Source organism: Culex quinquefasciatus, chromosome 2 (genome assembly GCF_015732765.1).
Source record: "Culex quinquefasciatus strain JHB chromosome 2, VPISU_Cqui_1.0_pri_paternal, whole genome shotgun sequence".
Taxonomy (NCBI): domain Eukaryota; kingdom Metazoa; phylum Arthropoda; class Insecta; order Diptera; family Culicidae; genus Culex; species Culex quinquefasciatus.
The window spans coordinates 106,610,509-106,632,549 of NC_051862.1; the positions used below are offsets into that span (position 1 = coordinate 106,610,509).

General features: G+C 45.1%; 1 protein-coding gene across 2 annotated transcripts in view; it reads left to right on the forward strand.

The window, feature by feature from the left end:
• The window catches only part of LOC119767372 (sideroflexin-2), a 200,272-nt gene that overhangs the window by 18,681 nt on the left and 159,550 nt on the right, over positions 1 to 22,041 (forward strand). For both annotated transcript variants that reach the window (XM_038255842.1, XM_038255843.1), the window contains exon 2: positions 3,468 to 3,623. In XM_038255842.1, coding sequence (XP_038111770.1) covers positions 3,472 to 3,623 — 152 coding nt within the window. In that variant the 5' untranslated portion in view covers positions 3,468 to 3,471. The remainder of the gene's footprint in view (positions 1 to 3,467; positions 3,624 to 22,041) is intronic.

Sequence of the window (22,041 nt, forward strand, 5' to 3'; positions counted from 1 at the left end):
TCGGTGACCATTTCGGTGGTAAAGTGGTTAAGCCAAATTGGCTTGCACGCAAGGGTCCTGATTGTTCAAAATCAACCACTCCATTCGCGAGCACAAATAGCAGACGACGCGATACTGCCCTGATGAATTCCTACTGTTTGTAACTTTCTCACCATTCGCTCCCGAACACTCTCGCTTCTACTCTCCTTCTCTCTCTGATCGGCTCAGTCTCCGAACGGCTCAGGCAGGCCGAACGTCACTGATCACACTAAACTGAAAAAAAAATTTCTCCGGGGAATGGGATGGTGCCAGTAGAGTCGGGCACGCGGACGGACTTGCGAGAGCGTCATACATATGTCCCGTGTGCAAACCTGCGTGCGCTTCATATACGTGTACCGTACACTGTATACGGACGCGGTGGAGGATGGGTCGCGGTACATTGACTGAGTCGGTGACCATTTCGGTGGTAAAGTGGTTAAGCCAAATTGGCTTGCACGTCGCTAAGCCAAACTCGCTTATGGGATGCTAAGCCAAGTTGGCTTAAGAAGCAAAGTTGGCTTGGATTGAACATGTGTCCGCAGTACAAGTAGACAACGCATGCAGCTTCAAGTGATCATGACCAGCGTACGCCCCGTATATGCTTACTGGTGTACGCGGATGATCTCTGGTATCGGCATCCACCTTTAGGCAAAGTTAATTTAATGGTAGGCGAAGTTCGCCTACATAGAGAAAAAAGTTTGCCTCAAGTAGGAAATTTGACTAAGTCTGGGAACGGTACAAGTGGGCAACGCATGCAGCGTCAAGTGCGCAGACCATCCACCTCTTAGTATGTACCGTCTAAGTAATGGGGACAGTGATGGTGGCAGTATGCATCGTCGAGTGCGCATGACCAGCGTACCAGCGTACGCCCCATATACACTGACCGGTGTACGCCGATGAGCTTAGGTCAAAAAAAGAAGAAGAAGGAAAAAAAAATAAAAAGAAGAAGAATGAATGAAATTCAAAAAACAGGTTAAAAAAATATTCGGTTGATGAGTCGGGCCCACCATATACGCATACCGTTCTTGGTGCAATTTTACACGGACAAGGTCCAGGGTCGGGAAATGCGAGAGTCGGCCCTTGCAGTAGCGGGGATGAACTCGGGGCTGGGGGTACGGGGACTTTCGTTCAACACCGATGCATACGTCCGCGGACATGATGTCCCGATTTGCCCCGACTTGTGATGCAGGCGGTTGGAGATCATTTTTATTGCATACACATTTTAAGTCGTCTTTTGGGGAACGCTCTGCTTTCTCGTACCTATGGGGAGTCAAGTTTGGTAATGGAGGCCCTTCATGAGCGTATATGAAAACTCCATCATTGAACCGGGATCGTCATACGCGGTTTTACGGGAGGTGCGCACTCGAAGATACATACACGTATCTACCACCGAGAGCGCGAGCCCACCGTAGACCGGTGCCCCCGTATGAGCGCAGGCCCGCAGAGAGGACCCGACGAAGGTGGGCGAGAGGAGATAGTGACGGAGACGGAGAGAGGAATCGGATACGGGTTCGGCTGTTCGGCGGGAGCGCACGAAAGTGTACGAACGTCCGAACAGAGAGGTGAGGTGTGGTGTGAGCGTGACCGTGTTGTTAACATGGACGTCATACGTGGTTCTACGGAGCGGTGCGCACTCGGAGATGTGTCGGAGATGTATCTACCACCAAGAGCGCGCGCCTATCCCAGACCGGTGCTCTCGTATGAGCGTACGTACACTGAGACTACCTGACTGTAGAGGGTACGGACACGACGGGAAAAGGAATCGGAGAGAGGTACGGCTGTTCGGCGGGAGCGCACGAGAGAGTGTACGCGAACGCCCGAACAGAGAGGTGAGGTGAGGTGTGAGCGAGACCGTGTTGTTAACATGGACGTAATAGGTCAGTCAGCGATCGTATCGTGTATTACGTGTGACTAGTGTTCTAGTACGAACGAATGGGAACCTATTTGGGAACCTCCAGTACGAGGGTATCGAACCGTGGCTTTGAATGAGGTGCAATGCATTGGGATGACATTTGACTACATTTGGTTGACATTCGGGTGGCATCCGATGTGGTGAGACACCCTTGTGTAAAATTGAATTTGCAATCGAAAAGTACTTTAGATTTTTTGATTTTTTTGATAAAGGGCTCCGTTTTCAATATATAAAGTTTGATTTTAACGGAATATTTGCAGTTTTTCGATTTTTAAAAATAGTGACCATGAGTGACCACCCCTAAAAATATTTTTTTTTGAAAAGCTCAGAAAATTTGCTATGAAATTGTCCGTTTCCGAATTCCGATTGAGTTAACTGGGTCTCTGTGCTAATACTTAACCAACACGTATTCAGTACAGATTGTCAAGGGAAACAGATTGGTCAATGTTTGACAGATCCAAACGCGCTGGACACCAATTTACGCCCATCAAAACAAACAATGTTCAATCAATCAAACCATCCACATTAACGACCCCCGGGTCTTTTGTGGTCTCTATTGCAAGTTTCTGCTCGAACCTAGGAGTCCGAAGGCTTGAATGGGGAGAGCACCCAAACCTCTTTCTACTCCAAGGAACCTTCCACCCGCGTGTTTGAACTGACGACCTTTGGATTGCGAGTCCAACCGCCGCTAGCGATTCCACCGGAGTAGGCTAGGTTTGGTGTGTTGTTTGTACTTATGGCATGGAGACGACTCCTACACCTGGAATGACTTAACGGCTCAACAACCAAGGCCGGGCCGACATTTTACTTCCTCATCCGGTGGAAGGTTAGAGCAGATGGGAATCGAACCCAGAATCATCCGCTTACAAAGCGGACAGCGTAACCATTTGGCCACGCACTGCCACAGTGTTGCAAGCGCCAAACATACGTTGCCAGAGCCGATTTATTTTACATCGACCAATCTGTTTCCTTGACAATCCGTAGTTTTCAGACCAACCTTTCGTACAGTAACCTTGGCCAAAACCACACCTCAGTAGAGACCCTAAATAGGGAGACTGGTCTAAGCTTGCTAAATCGATCTGGCAACGTATGTTTTGAGCTTGGCAACACTGATAAGTTTTGCTGGGCGTAAAGGCAAATGCTCGTTTGGATACGTCAAACTCGCGTCTGTTTGGGTACGTCAAATTCACTTCGTCCAGTCTCCCTATTTAGGATCTCTACTCCTCAGTTTCTTCGAGCTGACTCTGAAATGTGATTTTATTTTGCAATAAGCAATATCAGGACTCTTTTTTTAAATGCCATTTCGCGTTTGCGTAAAAGAGGTTTTGGGTGACTCATCACACATCACCTTCGGACGCCTAGAAATGACCAATGAAACATGCAACATAAACCACAAAAGACCCGGGGTCGTTAAAGTGGATTACCTTGAATTTTTTTCATGTTCTCCCTTTCGGTATCCCTAAGGGTACAAACACTACATTACAGGATTCAGTACAGCTATGATGATTTTACATTTTTTTTATTGTTATTATTTTAGGACGATGGTTATTGATGCCGACGTTGAGAACCAACCATGGGATTTGAAAACGTTTTCCGGACGTTTTAAATACTTTTTGTGGGTAACGGATCCAAGAACCTGTTTAACGCCGGAAGAGGAACTGATGCAGGCTAGACAATTGATTTTAAATATCGGGTAAATACGAGTGTTGATGTTATTTTTGTTTGAAACGAGGGGGATGACACATCCGCGTCGACCGAGCGCTATAGTCCCCTTTTTCACAATTTTCAGTGTTTAAGCGGTGTACGCACTTCGGAAGGGACCGGTAATGAAAAAAATCAAATGGGCAGCAGTGGCAGCGAAAGCAAGCCATAGGGGGTGAAGAAAAGTCCCAAGAAATTGTTCCCTCTCATTTGTTCTGCTGTTTGTAAAGCCATTTCTTGCCTGGAGAGATCAGCCGCCGGAACCGTTTCATGGACCTGCCACGAGTTCCTGTTTCGGTGTACGGCTTGACCCGAGGAGCGCGAAAGTAGGCTTTATATATTTAATTTTCGCATTTAATATATTACGGAACCAATTTCCGCTTGTCAACTAACATTTGACAGCGCCCAACCTAATTTGTCGAAATCATTGATTTGTGTTGCGTCTTCCTCACGCACCCGTCTGTCAAATTTGTGTTGATTTTTTCTTGCTAAAAAATGTGCCGATGCCGGTCATTCTTTTGTTTCAAATTTGTTTTAAAGACATTTTCTGAAAGGAATTAGCTAGATGCTGCAAAAGGTGGTCCATTCCCAAATGTGAATCTAATTTTCATCGAAAGTATGTCTCTTGGAAAAATCGCAGCTTCCTTAAAGACATAACGATGACCGTGTTCATCTGCACTTCCTGCCGGGCCTGTTTACCGCAGTGGAACATCCTTCAGTCCTACCGGTGGAGGTTATTTCGGGTAATATTGTCCGTTTCTCTTAAAGGTACACGCCGCGCAGCATTCCAGAATGTGCCCCAGACATTGTTGCCAGCGATTTTCTGCACTTTTGGTGCAATAAAAAAACATACCTGGCAACAATGCCAGGCGATTCGAAGAAGACGATGACCAAAAACAAAACGCGCAGTATTGGATTTGACAGCGCGCATTTGCCGAAAGTGCGGCGCGTCTTTCCGAGGCTGGTTTGCCGCCTGGCTTTTTCGGGAATACGCGCAATATTGACACCAGATATGGGTCATTCCACCTGAAGTGTGCAAGAAAAAAATGCAAATTTGAAAATTACCATCTCCGATTCTGCTCAAATTTGGCAGAGCTGTTGAGACTATCAAAACATGCAAAAATCCCGAATTTCATCCAAATCGGACCACCCCCTCCATTTTTGTACCCTTCCAAAAAATCGACGAACGACGATAACTCAGGAACCACAAATCTTAGAAGGTCGGTCTTAGACTCAATTTTGAAGGAAATTGGACGTTTCCGTGATCAAAATTTACATTAAAATATTTTTTTCTACCTGAATTGCGCAATTGAAAACTTTAAATGGCCGTATCTCAAAACAGCCTTATTTATTTTTTTTTGATTTGACCTCACCATCGTGTTCTCCGACCAATTTTACGTAAGAATCACTTATCGACAGAAAGGAATATGTTTCGTTCCAGAGATATCGGATTTTAAAGTTTTATGTATTTGAGATTACCTAAATTAGCTGTATACGCCGCATCTGCTAGAAGCACTCGGGCGCGCTGATCAATAAATTCTACCTGGTTATTTATTGAAATAAGATTTCATCCCAAATAATCATTAGCAAATTAGCCCACAGGTAATACAGGCAATACAGGTAGAAAACATATTTTAATGTAAATTTTGATCACGGAAATGGATTCTACGTCCAATTTCCTTCAAAATTGAGTCTAAGACCGACCCTCTAAGATTTGTGGTTCCTGAGTTATCGTCGTTTGAAGATAGGGTTTCGCTCAAAAATCGCCAAAAAGCCGATTTTTTGGGAGGGTACAAAAATGGAGGGGGTGATCCGATTTGGATGAAATTCGGGATTTTTGCATGTTTTGATAGTCTCAACAGCTCTGCCAAATTTGAGCAGAATCGGAGATGGTAATTTACAAGTGCTGTTCCGCTTTAGATGGAAAGACCCATCTTTATTTTTCAAGACATTTTTAGACATCTTGCAGGTTGCTTTTGATCTTGCGAAAAGAACAGCATGGTCTAGAGCCAAATTCGTAGTGGGCCAGTCAAAGCAGAACATCACAAAGATTGGATCGGAATGGGTTCTTTGTTTGTACTTTAAACACATTACGTAACGAGGCTGCATACCTTTTGCCTCGCCGGAAACGCCTACACCGAGAAGATCCAGAGCTCAGTCGGTATCGAGGCCGTCTCGACCCGCGTCAACAAGGTGGTTAACGAGCTAAAGGTCAAGTCTGTCGAGGAACTGATCGCTTGCGGCCGTGAGATGCCGTCCGGTGGTCCTGCCACCGAGGAGAAGAAGGAAGAAAACAAGAAGGAAGTGACCGAACCGAGGAGCATGACATCATGGGCTTCAGTCTCACAGTCACATTCGTTTCGGAAGTGTACTACCCGCATAGTCAAAACTATATTACTACTTTATGCCAAATAGTTACTAAACTATTTATCAAATGGTCTCTACTATTCATTAAATTGTAACTATATATGTACACTATATCCAACCAATAATTCCATTCCCCAAATAGTTTTGGTAGATTTAACATGGGAACCCGGATAAACGAAAACTATATGAATTCTAGTGAGGACCTTAAAACAACCTTCTGAGTTATGGTCACCATTTGTAATAATGTTATTTGGCGGACCTTGATAACTATTTGTCAAATGGCCACCATAAGTAAAAGAGTTATTTTAATGTTTGTAATGGTAAACAATTTTCTTGATGACTTTAAAAAACTATTTGAGGATGTTTACTCAAATGGTTACCCTAAATCATAAGGTGATTTTTAAGTTCAAATGGTTCATATTGATTCACGATTACCATATAGAAACATTAAATACCCATTTGAAAAATAGTTAGAATTTGCAAAAAGCGTTTACCAAATTTGACTAAGTTTTGTTTTCAAATGAAAGAATCAAACTTTTTTGTCTGTAGCTTCATAAGGGGTTGGGTTTGTGCTGGAGTCGGATTTGGGCAACTTCCGGAACAAGATTTTGTCTGACTAAGTTGCCGGAAAAGTGTACGATCTACTCAACGATGGTGGGGCTGATAAAAGCGAAGAATTACAACTTTGGCGGAGATTTTGTGAACCATATGGTAAAGGCATTCACTATACGGTGAAGTGTTCGTCGTGCAGCTGCACCAGTAGTACCAAGTTATGTGGACATCATTTGGCTTACTTGGTCCTGGATTTTACCCACATTTGAGCTGCCAAAGAAAGCCAATTCGAAGTTTACCAATTTTAATTGACAGAATTTAAACCAACAAAAAGAGAAAACAAACTGAGGAGCTCAAGAACAAAAAGGCTCGAAAATGTCGGTTCTTTTTGATGCGCTACAATTCCTTTGAGTTTCGTTGACGATTCAATTTTAAGCATATCATGTTTGTGATAATTGTTACTTTATTTCAATTGTATGAGCGAATCATTTTTCAACAGTTGATAATTTTGGATTTACGGCATATTTGCGAGAGCAGGTAACGAGCGTAGCGAGAGAAGAGAAACGAAAGAGCGCGCCAGGCAGAGTATTATTACTCTGCTTTGCGCGCTCTCTCGTTTCTCCTCTCGCTATGCTCGTTACCTGCACTCGTTGCAGGCTGGCGCAGGCAAAAACAGTCTGAAGTGAAACGTTTGTGCGGCTGGTTGTTGTCTACGTTTTGTGCGCAGGTATAATTTTCAAACAAATCATTTGATTTACCAGATACTTTGTTTACATTTTTCTTGTTGATCATTTCAGCGCCGTGGAGAACTTGAAACAACGGAACAGCTGGTGCTGGAGGATTCGATCGGCAATCAACAGAGATCTTGGCGGTAGCCGACCGACAAAACAAAATCGAAGCGAACGCACGAATGGCATTAATCAAGGAAATCATTTGAATCAACAGATAAGTACACATATTTTAATGTTACATTATACTCGATACTTTGTGATTTTTTTTCTTATTTTTTCAGGTTTGGACGACTTTGGCAGTATGATCAACTGAACAGAATCGGCAATCAAGCCGAAAAAGTCCTAATATTATTGTTGTGAACCATCCGTCAAAAAGTGAACAATTCAGTAAAAAATAGGTTAGGTAAGAAAAACTTATAAAAACTATTTCAAAATTATTTCTCAAAAAGTAGTAAATTCCCGGATAAACGAAAACTATATGAATTCTGGTGAGGACCTTAAAACAACCTTCTGAGTTATGGTCACCATTTGTAATAATGTTATTTGGCGGACCTTGATAACTATTTGTCAAATGGTTACCATTAGTAATAGAGTTATTTGAATGTTTGTAATGGTCAACTATTTTCTTGATGACTGTAAAAAACTATTTGAGGATGTTTACTTAAATGATTACCCTAAATCATAAGGTGATTTTTAAGTTCAAATGGTTCATATTGATTCACGATTACCAAATAGAAACATTAAATACCCATTTGAAAAATAGTTAGAATTTGCAAAAAGCGTTTACCAAATTTGACTAAGTTTTGTTTTCAAATTAAAGAATTAAACTTTTTTGTCTATAGCTTCATAAGGGGTTGGGTTTGTGCTGGAGTCGGATTTGGGCAACTTCCGGAACAAGATTTTGTCTGACTAAGTTGCCGGAAAAGTGTACGATCTACTCAACGATGGTGGGGCTGATAAAAGCGAAGAATGACAACTTTGGCGGAGAGTTTGTGAACCATATGGTAAAGGCATTCACTTTACGGTGAAGTGTTCGTCGTGCAGCTGCACCAGTAGTACCAAGTTATGTGGACATCATTTGGCTTACTTGGTCCTGGATTTTACCCACATTTGAGCTGCCAAAGAAAGAAATCCGAAGTTTATTAATTTTAGTTGACAGAATCTAAACCAACAAAAAGAGAAAACAAACTGAGGAGCTCAAGAACAAAGAGGCGCGAAAATGTCGGTTCCTTTTGATGCGCTACAATTCCTTTGAGTTTCGTTGGCGATTCAATTTTAAGCATATCATGTTTGTGATAATTGTTACTTTATTTCAATTGTATGAGCGAATCATTTTTCAACAGTTGATAATTTTGGATTTACGGCATATTTGCGAGAGCAGGTAACGAGCGTAGCGAGAGAAGAGAAACGAAAGAGCGCGCCAGGCAGAGTATTATTACTCTGCTTTGAGCGCTCTCTCGTTTCTCTTCTCTCGCTATGCTCGTTACCTGCACTCGTTGCAGGCTGGCGCAGGCAAAAACAGTCTGAAGTGAAACGTTTGTGCGGCTGGTTGTTGTCTACGTTTTGTGCGCAGGTATAATTTTCAAACAAATCATTTGATTTACCAGATACTTTGTTTACATTTTTCTTGTTGATCATTTCAGCGCCGTGGAGAACTTGAAACAACGGAACAGCTGGTGCTGGAGGATTCGGCGGCAGCCGACCGACAAAACAAATTCGAAGCGAAGGCACGATTGGCATTAATCAAGGAAATCATTTGAATCATCAGATAAGTACACATATTTGAATGTTACATTCTACTCGATACTTTGTGATTTTTTTCTTCTTATTTTTTCAGGTTTGGACGACTTTGGCAGTATGATCAACCGAACAGAATCGGCAATCAACTAGAATTAAAGCCAAAAAAGTTTCAATATTATTGTTGTGAACCATCCGTCAAAAAGTGAACAATTCTGTATAAAATAGGTAGGTAAAAAATGCTAGAAAAACTATTAAAAACCATTTGAAAACAATTTCTCAAATAGTGGAACTGGGAGAAAATTATAGAAATAACCTTAAATAACCATGTGAAAACTATTTCTAAAATAGTAGCGCTCGGTAAAAATAGCAAGAAAAACCCTAAAAAACCACTTACGAACCATTTGTAAAACAGTAGCAGCAAGGTTAAAAATTGTAAGAAAAACCTTAAAATACCATTTAAAACCCATTTCTGAAACAGTAAAAACCGGAGGAAAAAGGTCGCTTCCACGCGAAAATTAACTTTATTTTTACCATTACACAAATGGTAATCTGACGAAACGTTGTTCGGAGATTTTTAAGGTTACCGTTGCTAACCACCCTCATCTCAGATGGTCGAACTTTATGAAAAATGGTAAGGTACCATTTCCGATATGGTATTTTAAAGGTTTTCCTACCATTTTTCAAATAGTGGTTGTTCCGGATCGAGCCCTTCAAAATTAGTGGACTGTATTTGGGGGGTTTCACTGCTCGTCCAGAGCACACTTGGGGAGGTCAATGGCCTCAGTTCTTCAAGTCACGGATCGAAAAAGAACACGGCTTGTTACGCGCACAGAACGTTTATTCGCGAAGATCGGGCGGAGTACAAATCACGCGGGGGTTCAGGTGAACCGAGCCAGTTGGGTGTTGGCTGAAGACTTAATGTTTATTTACTTTTCGATTGCACATCAACCTAGCTTGCGCCGCCAGGCTCTCCCGTACGGCTCTTTTCTCTCGACTTTCCTCTCACAATTCATTTTGCTATAATATAGCTTATTAGGGTAAAAGGCGCAATGCAAAACTTAACTCCAATTCTAAACATGCCGCCCGCCTTGAAACTAGTGGTTTCAACCATTTGAAAAAACTTACTACCTAAATCTTATCACTAATACTAGCTTCAAATTGAATTCTCTTAGGGCTAACTTCACAACACTTCAATAATTCATTCGATCTTCAACTTCTGTTGTAAACAAACTGCTGCCATCGTGAGGGTGAAAATCGTGGACGACGTAGCTGGATTGTGCATTCTCTAATGCAGCTGAACTGCAACTCTCCTCCCAGGAACTCATCTGCTGCCTTCGGTACTGCCTTGGTGCAGCCTTCGCGTGCGGGTCGCCGCCGAGTAGCGGACGTGGTGGTGTTTTGCTGCCGTTGCAGCCTCGACTTCGATCGTCGTCAGCGTTCGTCAGACCGGTGGCCGTGTGCCACGATCGCGAATCGTGCTGTGCTTCTGGGCAGCCTCGCGCTGCGCTTCTTCGGTGTGGGTGGGGGGTGATGCTCCAGCGGAACATGCTCTGCTTCGGGTGGGACCAATGGTCGACCACAGAGTGCACACGGAGTGCAGTTGCATCGGTTGATGCCTTCTTCTTCTTCTTGGTGATGTCATCTTGTTGACGTTATTTTTGTTGCAGGTTTCCTCGGGAAGAGATACATTGTAGTATACAGTGGAGAATTTTGAAAAACCGGAACAACTTACCCAGCCAGGTAATGTTGATGCTGGGCCCGCAGGCCATAAAGATGTTACGCTGGGGGTGTGTCGTTCGCTGCTCTTCGGTGTGCTAGTCGCCGGTGTGCGGTTCTCCGGTGTTGATGCGGACGTGGATGCGCGTCGTGCGGGTGGACTTTCGGACGTCGGTGTAGGTGGTTGAGTTGGTGGTGTGCCTCGAACAAAACTTGATGTAGTAGGTGTATGTAGCGTGCGTAAACTGGAACAACTTACCCCACCAGGTGAATTCTGGTGCTCGATCCGCAGATCATGGGTGAATTCCTGGGGGCGTTGTTCTTCTTCGCTGGTTAGGAACGGACTTCGACTTCATGGTGGCTTCGTACTTCAAACTTCGTGGTCGGGATGCCGATCGGCGCGTGAGCTGGCCAAGCCCACTGTCGAACGAGCAGCCGAGACCGACTGGCAGGAACCTAGGCTTCCTCCAGTGAGATGTGGTAGCGTGGGTGGGTGTGCTACCGATGATAGGGTGTGATTAGCTACATAACTTGACATGCAATCCCATAACCAGGTGAGCGCCTTGTGCGCTGAACTCGGACAGACAGGTGTCTACCGAATAGCGAAACTGGACAGCGTCCAGCGAGCTTTCTTCATCAACAAACATGCACACATACAGACTACAAATACCAACTTAAACTTCAAGAAAGGTTAACGCAGCAGCGTCGGGGCGCACTCCAGCGAGTGCTTAATTTAAGGTTTGACCAAATTCTTGACTTTTCCGGATGGAAAGCGAGCAGATCTTCGAGCTCACACGATCGAAGCGTCCGTTTGCAGTGCGAGATGTTCGACAGACGAACACAGACTCGCATGACGCCGTCCACCAGTTGTGTGTTGGGGCGCGTAACCTTCTCCGACGCCTTGACCATTTGCCAGGTGACATCTCCAACCGTGGAATGTTGACCTTCTGCTTCTTGCGCTTTGGGTTCTCGAGCGGAGCCACCTTGGCCTCGACCATGAGCTGTCGAAACGTGACGGAACCGTCAACCGCAGTGCAGCGGAGGTAGAGACTCGCACCGTACGCTCGCTCTGACCCGTAGATCTTGTTCTCGACGCAATCGTTGCTGAAACCAATCCAGCGCGGCGCCTTACTCCTCGCGAATGCCGTCAAACTCATTCTAACTCTCCACAGCTGCTGCAACGATTTGTCCGACGGTTGATCCCGATCGCTCTTGACTCTCCACAGCTGTTGACAAAAGGCACCAGCGTGTACGACGCTGTGCAGCGTGTTGAGCGTGCTGCGCTCGTCCTTCAGGTGCTTCGGGAGCTGCTTCAGCAGCTCTGGGCAGTTGGAGACCCACTTCTTCCCCGTGACACCAGCTGAATCGGTGAACTGCCGGACTTTCTTCGCGTGCCGGGCGTTCAGCGTGTCTGCTCTTTCCGTCTTCTTGAAAAGTTCTTTGCGGGTGGACTCCTCCACAGAGTGGGCGCTGTTGACGTGACTCGACTCCAGTTCGCAGCATTCCTTCAGATCAACTGCTGAGCTGAAGTAGGTTGCCGTGCATGGGACGCTGGGTGACGACACTGGAACTTTCCCCGAGACTATCCACCCAAGCACAGTCTCCTGCAGCGTCGGACCGTCCTCGACGATCTTACGACGACCAGTCGCCAGCAATTCGAAAAAGAACTCAGCACCGATGATCATGTCAATGGGACCAGGCTTCCCAAAGTGCGGATCAGCGAGAATAATGTCACAGGGGAGCATCATCTGGCTGACGTCAACCGGTGTGGCGGGCAGATCATTGGCGATCTTTTCCAGCACGTGGAACTTCATTTCTTTCGAGAACATCGAGATCGTAGCCAGCCGTGGCTGGACCTTCGCGCGTACGGCCTCCAGCGACAACGCTGAGCCGTTTCCGATGCCCTGTACCCTCAGTACATCTGGTGTCGTCCGGAACTTCAGCTTCTTCGAAAAAGTGCTAGACATGTAGCAGAACTCGGAACACGAATCCAACAGTGTTCGAGCGAGCGAGACGTTTCCGAACTGATCTTCAACACGAACTACAGCCGTGGACATGAGGACTCGGCGGGAAAGTGTGGGTGCATTTTGTGCGGGAAGGGATGCCGCTTTGAAGGTGGTGGTATTACGAAAGTCTGTGGGTGGTGGTGGGTGAGTGTTTCGAGAAGTGGATTGGATCAAGGAGTAGAAACTTGTGGTTGGTTGGGTGGAAATGTTCTGTGTCTGGTCTTGCTGTCTCGTGGGTTGTTGTAGTTGTTGTCTAGCTTCGTGGGATTGGCTTTGCGTATTAGGAACGGAGGATCTTTCTTGACGAGCACCAGCAGGGGCCGGCGTGTCGTAATGCAGCAACGTGTGATGTCTACCGCCGCAGCGGGAACAGGAACCACGAGAACATCCGTCAGCGTAGTGACCAGCAGTCAAGCAGTTTCTGCACAGCCGCCGTCGATTCACTTCCTCCACTCGCTGGGACACCGACATGTTCCTCAGCTTGCTGCAACTGAACGGCATGTGAAATGCCTCTTCACAAAACAGGCAGCGCCGTTGTGACTGCGAGGACGTGTGAGTGGTCGAGACTCTTAAGCGATTCTGTCGACCGTCTCCTTCGCTGGGCCGGTTGGCCTTGATCGATTGCAGCACCGTACACTGACCACGCAGAAACTCGATCAACACGTCGTACTTCGGCACAGCCTTCGAGTTGTGGTGCGATTCCCACAGTCGCAGCGTGGTATGGTCCAAACGCGCGCAGAGCATGTGGACCAGGATCGTTGACCAGGCTTCCGTTCCTTCACCGAGCTTCTTCAGCATCTGGAGGTTCGTCTCGAACTCGCTGATCAAGTGAGACAGACCGTCACAGCTCTCCTTCCGCAGCGGCTCGATGTCGAAGAGCGCGTCCAGGTACGCCTTCACGATGAGCTTGTGGTTGTCGTACTTCTTCTCCAGTGCCTTCCAAGCAACGTCGTAGCCTTCTGCAGAAAAATCGACCGACAGGATCTCCAGCTGTGCCTCACCTTGCAGAGCGGACCTCAAGTATGTGAATTTGTCGATGTCCGGCAGCTGCATGTTGGAGTGGATGAGGCTCTTGTAGGTGTCGCGAAACGGGATCCAATCCTTAAGCTCGCCGCTGAAGTTGGGCAGCTTGATGTCCGGCAACTTAATGCGAGAGGTCGACCGATCGAAGCAGGATTCGTTTAGGTCAGCGGCAGGAGTGGGCTCAACCTTGACCGGGCGCAGCGCGACCAGCTTCGCCTTCACAACGAAGTACCTCTCTTCGACGTCACGAAGAGCCTTGTTATACTCCATCTCACGCTGAACCACCAGATCAGCCAACCGCTTCTTCCGAGCCTCCTTCGACTCTCCAACAACTTGATCCTCATCCTCGTCATCGATCATGGCTTCGATCTTGCGGCGCACCTTGAAGAACTTCCTCATTGCCTCCTCCAGGGTGTCCAGCCGAATCGAGATCTGGTTCTCATGCTCAGCCTTCTTGTACGCCTCCACGAATTCTCCTACACCATTGATGGTCAGGATCAGCTGCCGCTCCTGCTTCAGCAAATCCTTCAACTCGTCCATCCTTCACCGCCTTCACTCACCGTTGACCGCCAAAAATCTGGAACACTGCAACCGCGAACACCGAAACGATCGACTCCACGTTCTACGCGACCCGATTGACAGTGGGGAGAGACAGCCAAGGTGGAGTACCAGCAGCGGACAGACCGACAGAGAACAGACCAATTCAGGGCTTGCGCAGAAAATAACCCAAACCACAATCCCAAAAATAAACGCTCTTGCGTAAAATAAATCCAACTTCTTTATTCAAATACGCTCAAGACAATCCTCAATCACTCAACCCAAAATGGCACACACCTCACAAACGCACACACACCTCATGCACCACATGCAAACCCAATACTTCCTCTGGAACGCTGCTTGGCCCTCCTGGAACCTCCGGTAGATGGGCAGCGTCCAGCACACACACACACGATCACTCTCATTCACAGCAGCAGTAGCTTCCGTCCGCCAGCCGCCGATGTACAGCTCCCAGCAACGCCGCAGACCAGGAACGCTTCAGCTGCTTCTTCCCGTCAGCACCACCTCGCAGAGCAGCAAAAAAAGTGCAGCACAAAGCCGCAACAAACTGCGCGATGGCGCCAACTGCCGCGGACTCGCACAGTCCGATCGCGATGGCCACTGTTCAGCGAACAGGCCACTTCACACGCGCGCGCACAAAAAGTCCTTTCACTTCGGGCCGGCCACTTCGATCCGGTTCGAAGGACCAATGTTCCGGATCGAGCCCTTCAAAATTAGTGGACTGTATTTGGGGGGTTTCACTGCTCGTCCAGAGCACACTTGGGGAGGTCAATGGCCTCAGTTCTTCAAGTCACGGATCGAAAAAGAACACGGCTTGTTACGCGCACAGAACGTTTATTCGCGAAGATCGGGCGGAGTACAAATCACGCGGGGGTTCAGGTGAACCGAGCCAGTTGGGTGTTGGCTGAAGACTTAATGTTTATTTACTTTTCGATTGCACATCAACCTAGCTTGCGCCGCCAGGCTCTCCCGTACGGCTCTTTTCTCTCGACTTTCCTCTCACAATTCATTTTGCTATAATATAGCTTATTAGGGTAAAAGGCGCAATGCAAAACTTAACTCCAATTCTAAACAGTGGTTATGATCTCTGAAATGGTGAGTAAACCATTTAACAAAAAGTTTTTTTAAGGTTCTCGTTTATGCGGGTAGGTAAGAAAAACTTATAAAAACTATTTCAAAATTATTTCTCAAAAAGTAGTAAATTCCCGCCCGCATAGAAAAAAACCGTTTGAAAATCATTTGTTAAAAATTCAATCAACATTTTACCAAATAGTGTAGCCACTATTTGGTAAATCGTTTTTTTAATTCCTCACCGTCTCTCAAATAGTGAACTATTCCCCATATATGTTGTTAGCAATATTCACTATTTGATTTTTCTTCTAGCGAAGCTTCATCAAATGCTTTTTGAAAGTTCATTTTTGCGTATATATTTTAGGGATTTCACCATTTCTCAAATGGTATTTTAATGGTTTTAAATAGTTATTTTAGCAGTTTTTCATGGTAAATTACGATTTCTGAAAAAGTTGACACAATTTGAAATGCATTCAAGTCAAATAATTCTTATTGGGATTTCAAGGGAATTTCGAATTTTAATATTGCATGACCAAATAACTTCATTTTCATAAAAGCTTTTTTATTATTTTGCAATATATACATTTTTAATTTTCTATGGCAAATCTCTGGCTACGTTAGATCATTTCTAGTAGAATCTGAAAAGAAAAACAAAAACACTAAGTATCTATCCTTGAAACAAGGAATTTAGGTTAACTTGTTTATGCTTTCAATGCTGTCATCAGCTGATGCAAAGTCACTTGCGGTTGGCGCCTTCGATAAACAAATGCTGTTCGTAACTTTGGGTTCGATGCTACTATCCGCTGAGAAATTTAACGCCCCGATCGGAACTTGTAAGCCTGATTTTATTCAACCATCAGACTGATCGGAGCGTTACATTTCTCAGAGGGTACTCGCCGCCTTCACCAACTTAACCCACCCCGTTATTAGGAGACGTTTGTCAGCTGTTCTTGTCGGTGAGCAACCTGCAGCACATTTCGAACTGACTGATCCTCACCACAGATCATCTGGATCGTTCTACCTCCGGCTTGCACGCCCACCTCCTGTAGCAGCTACTGGGTGTGTTCGATGTCCATGCTCCCTACTGGAATCTGTTTACACTTGGTGTCCTGGAGCTGTCAAATCTGCTATCTGTTCGCGTCATGCTTGCCCTCCAACTTTAGCGGCACTGCCTCGGCGTTTACTGGTTCGAATTCTCACTTTCGTCTGGGTGATCTGAGTTGGCAAACTATCCGGAGTTTGCTGATGCCTCAGCTCGACCTTCACCTTGGGCCAGCGTTGGGCGCTGGCTCGGGAAGACCTGAGAAAAAGGAGGAGAGCAATCAAACAAAAGCAATTCGAGAATGACATAATTTCGCATATAAAACATACCATATTACTGCAATCACCATCCTGCTGCTGCAGGCGTCAGAATGGCCCTTCCCTCCGTCCTGGTCCTGCTCCATCGTGATGACGTACACAAACCGCCGCCGCATTCACTTCCCTCTAGTCCGGGAGGATTTTCTAGAAGAGGCTAACAAGGTCCCCGTCTTCGTGTTGAATCCGCTGAAACCGCAGCAGAACGCAAATGTTACCGATGCAATCGAGATCTTACTGCGCGTCCAGAAATTGCATCATTTTTTTAATATAATTTTCACTGCAGTGCACTAGCGAAGCACCAAAAATATTCACGGACGCGATGAAAGGATGCAGCGTAAAAACGTCAAAACAAAAATAAATCAAACCAAATGGTACACGGTTAAGATAATTAGGTGAAATTGTGCACGGTTAAAAATTAAATCTTTGTGTGATTAAGTTTTGAACTAATCCAAATCTAGCAAAACAATGTAAATGGGCCAATGCCGAATCGTAAACAAAGAGTCTATCCTTCTCGTGAGCAGGGTCGGCCTTTTATATTGACATTTGCCCATTAAAGTTGTTTTGCGCACGGAGATAGAGGAGAAAATCGTGACGTCAGAAATGAACTCAAATCACTCAAAGTTCATTTTGTGAGTGACTTCAACATTTTGGCCTAGTTTGACAGCCACATTGTCCCCATTTTTTTTTGTGGAAGAGAAAAAGAGGCGAATACTTTATGAAACTCATACCTGTCGCAGTCTGCGATCAGCAGAGAAGCGAGTCAGACGTGCGTCCCTCACAAACCAAAAAAGTGCTAAAAAGTGCAAAAAATGCCTCACGGCAAGAAAAAGAGGCGGTCCTCACCAGCAGGATCGGCAGATTTGAAAAAGCTAAAGAATGCCGAAGCGCTACCTGCAAAGCCAGGCAGTTTGAGCAAGGACGCTCAAGATTCGTCTGGAAACCAGTTCGCTACCCTCCCTGTAGACGTGAGCGAGAAGGAAGTATTTGAACGACGGGAAAAGTTGCCACCCATTTTGTGAAAACATCGTCATCGGATTCGGTGCGAAAGTGGCTGACCGGGTTTATCAAATCTGGTGCTTTACGAGCATCCATTCGCTTGTGTGCTGATGGACTCAAAATTCTGCTGCCTACCAGAAAGGATTACAACTACGTTCGGGATTTCCTGAACAACACAAAGATTGAATACTACAGCCATGACGATCCAGGTAAACGCCCCATGAAACAGGTCCTCCGAGGTCTGTACGACATGGATGTGAGTGTGCTGAAAGAAGAGCTCAAAACTCTTAAGTTGAACGTGATCGAAGTCTTCAAGATGACGAGACACAACAAGGACATCAAGTATCGTGATCAACTGTACCTGGTTCATCTCGAGAAAGGATCGACAACGCCGTCTGAGCTGAAAGCAGTTCGGGCAATTTTCAACATCATCGTGACTTGGGAACGTTATCGTCCAGTGCACCGTGACGTGACACAATGTTCGAACTGTTTGCAGTTTGGGCATGGTGGAAGGAACTGTTTCATCAAGAGTCGTTGTGCAACCTGCGGAGGTGAGCACAAAACTCAAGCTTGCGAAACAATCAACGAGAACATAGAAGCCAAATGCTTCAATTGCGGCGGCGACCATTCGACCAAGAATCGAAGCTGCCCAAAACGTGCTGAGTTTGTGAAAATTCGGCAGCAAGCGACGACGAGGCACCAACCAAATCGTCGCAAAACACCACCAACTTTCACGGACGTGGATTTTCCTGCTTTGGCGTCACCTGGAGCGGAATCTGTTCGAGTGGTTCCAAATCTGCAGCCATTGCCGTTGAATCAGCGGCCAAAAGTTGCAGAGAATACAACACCTCCTGGCTTCAGTCAGCAACCGAGGAAAACCAACCAGCATCAACAGATGAAGGCAGTAGTGACCTGTTTTCACCACAAGAACTTATGAACATTTTCATCGAGATGACAACAACACTGCGTGGTTGCAAAACTCGTGCGGAACAAGTAAGAACGCTTGGAGGATTTATCTTAAAATACAGTTTGTAGTTTACTCGTTCTAATGACTTTGAATATTTCAATGAATTTGCTTTCTTAGTTTTAAGTTAGGATTAGTTGTTAAAGTGAGTTTTTTTCTTTTTTACCCAAATGTATTCGATTCAATGCAAAAATGAAAAACAATTTGAAGTAAATAAATGAATGTGAACAGTTAATAAGAAAACGAAAAATATAACAAAGATGAAGAGCATGTAGCCATACCACTTAGAATGTAAATGAAATGTAATTATTATAAGAAAGTTCAATAAAGACATATTTAATTTCAAAAAACTCATACCTGTCAAAATTCCTAGCCTCAAAATTTTGTCGCGAGTTGCCTTTCTCCTCTACACAGAAAAAAATATTTCTGTAAATTTACATTATTTATCATGTACCAAAAGGTATCATGATAAATGATGTATATTTACATCCAATCCATTGGAAATTTACATGACTTTCATTGTAAATGTTCGAATTGAAAATCTTTTGAAATCGTGTAAATTTCCAATGTATCTAATGTAAATTTACACCAACCTTTTTTTGCTCCGTTGAATCTAGAATTCAGTATAATTTTTGAATTCTAAATTCAACGGAGCAATTGCTGTATTGATCAATTTACAATCGTTAATTTCACCCAATGAACCCCTTTGGTGATGTTAACACTTTTTAATACATTTTTTATTCAACAATTACTCACTTGCGTTAAATCGTACACCCTCTAATGCTTGGCAGTTTTTGCTTGAACCTATTCGGCCAACTTCTGGTGGAGACCGTGGTCATATTCAACGTGACGTCGATTTTCGTCGCTGTGCGTGAGCTGGTGTTCGTTGAGAGCGCCCTTGGTGCCGAATATCTCGTCGCACTCTTTGCAAAGGCCTGCACGTTGCCCAGCTTGCTGAATCTGAGGAGGAAAATGGAGATTTTTAGTAAAATTTTACAATTATTTAAACTTTATCATCCCGGTACGAGAATCAAACTCACGACCTCTGGATTGGAAATCCAGTACGCCGCTAGTCGAAACTCATCCCCTACCGGTCAGTATTTCCAGTGAGTAGATTTGCTCTTTGAAGGGATCTGACTTCGCCGAGCCAGACAGGAATCGAACCCATCACCTTCCCGCTTACTAGGCGAAACCCGTAACCTCGCGGCTACGATAGCTCGGAATTTTACTATTTACTTACATTTTCACAATAGCACGGATGCACCATCCCCTGGTTGCTCGGTAGACGCGTCGCCTCGTGTTGTTTGGCTTCTTCTCGGAGGGGTCACATCCCTCGGGCGAGTCCGGAGTGTCTTCCACCTCAAACACGCCAAACACGTCCAGCGTCAACTTCGTCAGCACGCTCTCATTCTCCTTGGCCGAATCATCCCGATTTGGATCGCGCCGATCCGAAGATTTCCCTGAATGTAGATTCTTTGTCACATAAAATCAAATCTGCACTTACGCTAAACTTACATTTCCTCCCTTTGGGAATCTTCGCGGCCTTCAGCTGGGCCAGCTCTTGCTCGGTAAGTTCACCGGTGCGCACACCCTCTTCTGATCGGAAGTATCTGCCAGACGACTCGCTTGCATCCTGTCCACCCCGTCGAGTCCGCCTCCTCGACGGCCGCCAGTATGGCCAGCTTTGAAACCGGAACCGTAAGTCCTGGATGTCACTGTCGCTTGCGGAAATAGCACAAAATTTCAACAGCACCTTGCTGGCTTGCACCCAGCGCACCTTGATCTGCTCCAGCATGTTGTTAAAGTTGTTGCACTCTCTCTCTGTCCACAAATCTCCACCAAAGAAAGTCACTCCGAGACAGAAGATTCCGGGGCAGACGATACGTCGTCGATTGTAGACGGGCATTTGAGGAACGGTGACGGAAACAACGCTAGATTCTGCTAGCAATAGAAGAAATAAAAAACTGAACAACATATAACATTGAATGTTCTAATAAACAACAAACTTACCTTTAAAGATGCAAAAAACCACGAACGATTTTTTTTCGCGATCCACAACAGAGCGCAGTTTTGCTTTGTTTTGTTTTGGTTGCTTTGACGTTTCTCCGGCCGCCACGGCCACCGCCAAGGCGGCGGCGCCGACGCTCGGCGGCAAAAGCTGACGACGAGGGGTTTTGAAGCTTGATTCATAAGAAAAGCATGTTGCCTAATTAAAGGCCGATTATTTTGAAATCAGCGATAACTCATATCAGCTCATCTCTATGAAATATTCTAATCTGACTAATTAAGAAAAACAATATAAATTGACCAACGACAAAGTGTAAACAAACATTATATCCTGCTCATGTCAGTTGATGTTTACATTACGAATGAGCAGGATAGACTACTTGTTTACACTTCGCCTTTGGCTTATAATTATGTTCTGCTCTCTAACTCTGATCGTTTCACCTGCAACCACTAAAATAATGTGTTTTGCTTTTGACCGCTGTCAGCCTTCACAACATTGCGGTAATCGGAAAATACATTGATTCTTTTACATTAGACATTTTTACATTGAATTCATAATTTACATGATTTTGAAGCTTCCAAATGTGTCGACCAGGTACACATTTACATGTTATTGAGCCTTTACATTGAATTTAAATTTACATTAACGGGTTTTACATGAGATATATCAATTTACATTGAATTTAAATGTTACATAGAGCCAATTTACATGTGAAACATTGTTTCCATGCAGTGTACAATTACATATTTTTTCTGTGTATATCGCTTTCCCGGCTCCAATGGTTTGGCGAAAATAAGTAAATAAAAAGTAAAAAAAAAGGGGTATCAACTGCAAGACTCTTTTATTTTAGCATGAACGACCATGTTCGACGTCCGAAGGCGCCACTCGCAGACCCGCGGCGGACCCTTGTTCCTGGACAGAGACCGAGCATTCCCGCTTGACCACTAGCAGCAGCGAGATCGTAACTACGGTGATCGGAACTTGGACAACCGATAGAACTGCGGCTGGCACCGGATTCTTTCGTCGTCGTTCGCAGGACCGTGTGCAGAAATGTCAAGAGAACGCGAGCAGGACGATAAAATGTAGAGCAAAGTGTTCAAGCCGGAGTTTGATCCGGAATGTCAGGCGTTGGTTGCTTCGGAAGGCGGTGTTCATTACAAAGGAGCGAGACAGAAGATTTTGCTGTTTTCGATTACGAGCGATCGCTTCGGTACGTGGCCAAGACCTATACCCAGGAGCTGCTACATGAAAATATCATTCAGGACTTGTGCGGCCAGCGGAACGAGTGAATGTGCAAGTTTAGCAGCATTCCTGGTCAA